Source organism: Anabas testudineus, chromosome 15 (assembly GCF_900324465.2).
Source record: "Anabas testudineus chromosome 15, fAnaTes1.2, whole genome shotgun sequence".
Classification (NCBI taxonomy): domain Eukaryota; kingdom Metazoa; phylum Chordata; class Actinopteri; order Anabantiformes; family Anabantidae; genus Anabas; species Anabas testudineus.
Genome location: NC_046624.1, coordinates 17,621,075 through 17,625,075, shown reverse-complemented (window position 1 = coordinate 17,625,075; position 4,001 = coordinate 17,621,075). Strand labels below are relative to the sequence as shown.

General features: G+C 45.0%; 1 protein-coding gene across 1 annotated transcript; it reads right to left on the bottom strand.

Annotated features, from left to right (window-relative positions):
- Nucleotides 1-1,796: 1,796 nt before the first annotated feature.
- LOC113158416 (protein FAM161A-like) lies at nt 1,797-3,511 on the bottom strand. Its single transcript, XM_026354319.1, has 3 exons — nt 3,397-3,511; nt 2,727-2,879; nt 1,797-2,646 (listed from the first exon to the last, which is right to left on the bottom strand). The coding sequence occupies exons 1-3, from the start codon at nt 3,504-3,506 to the stop codon at nt 1,809-1,811; spliced, it is 1,101 nt and encodes a 366-aa protein (XP_026210104.1). The 5' UTR covers nt 3,507-3,511; the 3' UTR covers nt 1,797-1,808.
- Nucleotides 3,512-4,001: the final 490 nt, after the last annotated feature.

The window sequence follows — 4,001 nt, the reverse complement described above, 5'->3', positions numbered from 1 at the left end:
CACATTAGTCAGACGTGCCTCTCAGAGCATGTTGTGGTTGTTTAAGTCTTTTGTACTTGAATGCATGCCAATCACAATGATTGTTGTGTATCAGTGCTCTTCCTCCTTTCAAGTCTTCTCAGCTGCACTGAACACCACAAATAGGTTTACATTATTATACAGTCATTTGGACTTTATTAATGGGATGTGGCACCTATGGCCTAAAATAGAGTTTATTGCAAGTTTCTCTACAAGGCAGAGGTAGCATGTTACTCCACACACACCTTTTATGTGTAACTGTGGTGTATTCGAGCACATGACCACTGGTTACATGCACAGTTTAATTCCCTCTCTCATCCCAGCTCTTCCGCATTCCGACAGATGACGAAACATAGCAGAGAATCCCCAGAACATCTATTTAAAAGCATGGGCATGTTCATTTGCAGCGTGACGCAATGAAAAAAGTGACTCGACAGTAAAAACAAGTTAACAGTTAAGCATTTTTATATTGAATCATGCACTGGGCTGTGCAGTCACCTTTGGAAAGAACCGATCCCAAAGAGAGAGTAGAGACCAGAGGATCACCACCTCTAATTCTAAGCAGATCGATACATACACAGAAGTGCTGTCACAGCAGTATTTCTTTATTAAACACATTCTCTGCAGCAAATCTCAGTGTCCTAGAACTTGCAGACAAAAGCAGCCCACATGATAAAAACTCATCATGTGGGCTGCGGCCGACAAACTATCAGTTATTAAACAAAGCGATTTACTTACAGCACAGGATGAATAAGCGAGCCATGTGCGTCATCGTGTGCCAAACAAACCGGCTCGGAGCGCTCCCGGTAATGGATCAAGTGTGTAAATCCGTGTCCAGCTGCAGATTTCTGGATTAAAAACACTGCAGGTGTGTGTGCATTTCTACGAAGGACCTCTCGACAGCTCTGGGCTGTGCGTGTGTGCGCAGCTTTGGTCGGAGCAGCTCTAATGAGCAGCTGGGTTTCCCCTTGTTGTAACTGTAAGAAAAAACATTCAGATGTGTTGCGTCGGCTCGTGTCATCATCACCCCACTCCGGGGGGGAGGAGTGTCACGAGCCATATGAAGCACACCTCTGTGACCACTTTATTTGCACAACGATTAAGTAAATAAACCTGGTCCTGGAACCAAGTGCGCGCATCATCTTTAAGTTTAATATGGCGCATCCAACAGTTGTGGAGCCACAGCATTCCTGAGTCATGATGTGGTTCTTCCTCCTTGGTAAACAATCTGGCTGCTCAATGTAAATCTGCTGAGAGCTTATTTGATGTGTGTTGCGCCTGCTGCAGTTAAAATTGGCACCAAGGCAAGAAGAGTCAGCCAAAACAGTAAAGGTTCATCTGAGAGAGAAAATTCTCTGATCTATTCACACTTATCATAAAACATGATTACAGACCTTTCAAGTTCAAGTTTAAATTCATTTTTATTGTTTTATGAACTTGTAAAAGCAAAAGAGAGGATTTGTATGAAGATGTGTGTTTCTGTTTTTGGTCTTGGTTCACTGATACAGTCTTTCCAGTGGTTACGAGTTAGGAAGCAGCACACTTATCATATCATGGTACGTCTACGGTACTGCACCTTACGACAGCACATCCAATACTTCCAAACCCCTACAGCTGCTACGCTATAGTACAGTTTGAGCGGGAATTACAGTCCAATATTACAAACCATAATCATTTCTAGTAATTGCATTGTGAAACTCTTCTACCACAACACAGTATCGTTGTAGCTACGTGGTGTCTCCTCTGATTTCCAAGCATCTGTCTCTCACACACAGGCTCCTCACATCTTCCTACGGAGCTGAACAGATGGTGCTGTTGGTGGCTTTGACTGGGTTCATATAGGACCACTCTCTCTCCTTCACCATCTCAATGGACAGCTCTATCTGCTTCATCACAGGCCTGGAGGAGGGACACCTCTGAGGCCTACAGGAGTCAGGAGATGTGTCTGATTTGGACTGAAGCGTGTCTGGCTCCGGGTCCGAGTTTGGGTCACTTTGGCCCTCTGTCGCCTCCCTCTCCATTGTGCATGTGATTCGAGACTCGCGAGTTGTGGTCTTGGAGTCAGCTCTGTGTCTGTTGCCGTACACCGAGCTAGGCATGGGTCTGGCTTTGAAGGCCTGTCGCTCCTTTTTCTGACCAAGGTTCCCCAGCTCTGCCACAATCTTTGCCTCCCTCTTCCTCCTCTCTCTCTCCAGGAAATGGAAAGGCTGTGGACACGCACCGACGGAGGCCTGGTTGCTTCTGGAGTTGTAGTTATTCCTGCTGCTTCTGCTCCTGTCAGGTCGCAGACTGGGGCGACAGCTGATCATTTCGTAGAGAGGAAGGTGTATGTGTGCTGGTGCAGGTGATGCCCGGAACTGTTTCTGACACTCTCTGAGCTCCTCGAGCTCCCGTCTCAGCAACGTGTTCTCCAGCTCAATCTCCGAACGTGTCCGCACCCTGTGCTTCTTTCTCTCCTCCTCTCTGAGCATCATCTTGAAGGGTTTGGGCACAGTGACCTTCGAGCTGGGCCAAACCCTGAGCCCAGTTTGATGGGACAGTCTTCCCTGTGGTTTCGGACACATGGACTTGGGCTGGAATCGAAACTGCTTCTGCGTCGTCCTTTCTTCTGGACTCAGCAGGGTGTCTCTAGGAGAAAATAAAAGTCATTGACATGTGACAGCTCTCACTAGACCAACCACATTACATATTTATATGACTTCACCAACCTCACAAAGGTTCGGTCCTGCACAAGGGTCCTTCTAGGATTATGCAGCTCTAGTTCCCCCATGCTGTCCTCTCCACAGACCTCCGACTGGTCAGAACCACTTGATGTTTCATTCAAGTCCAGTTCCTCCTGAGAATTGATCCTCTGGAGTTTCCTGACAGCGGCACCATTAGATATCAGAAAGAGAGAATAATAAATGGTAAATGGTAAATGTTCTGCATGTATATAGCGCTTTTCTACCTAGCTGGTACTCAAAGCGCTTTACACTGCATCTCATTCACCCATTCACACACACAAGCACACACACACTCACACACCGATGGCAGAGCTGCTATGCAGCTGACCTGACTCACCGTGGTATAATAATAATGTGGTAAAGAAACTGATCTAATAAATAAACAAGTCTTAGCTTGTTTAGATGCATGGATTGTGAATCAACAGCGCCACCGTGTGGCGAACAACGATAAGACGTAAGCCAGTCAACAACCTGTATTTTAATGCAACTTCCCAACAACGATAAGTCACCGTGAAGACAACACTCATCTTAAAACTTGTTTGTATGACATTCCTAATAATTATTCTAGTTTTCTTTTTCCCTTGCAGTATTATTGTGATTTATAGGTGGAGCTTCATCCTCTTGTGTACAATATATATATACAGCAGCTTTTAACCTGATTGGCTGTCTGCCTTCTCTGTTTCTCCCTCTTCCCAGGGTTCTGTCCTCTTCCTCTCCATGTCTCTCCTTGTCCTGACTGATGTACATCCTCTCCAGCTCTGCCATGTTCCTCAGGTGAGCACTCTTCAGCTCCTCCAGCCTCCTGTAATACTCCTGGTTGGAGAAATAAACAGGCTGCTCCCTCTGCAGACCGTAGATTTCCAGAGACACGGAGCTGCGAATGCCTCTGCCGCCTTTTCCCTCATCACTGTACTCTGAATCCAGATCATAGTCCTGATGGGAGGGGATGCGTTTCATATAATTAGTAATGTTTTATTACTGTGTTACTACTTAGTTCATAATCTTAGGTTTTCTTACATTTACTAGAAGTTATGTGTGTAGTTTTTTTTCGTAGTTTCATTGCTAAAGATCTTTATTGTAGATCTTGGGTAAGAACAGGGAAAAACGGAGTTAACTAGGGGATTTCCATCTTTGTTTCAAGAGGAAGTGTCCCATGATTGGATTAATACTTTAAATCAGTGGGTATTCTGCATAAACCTCAAATATGTAACAAGAGTCCTCGTAGATATTTAGTAGATTTTTTATATCTTGCAGGTAGTT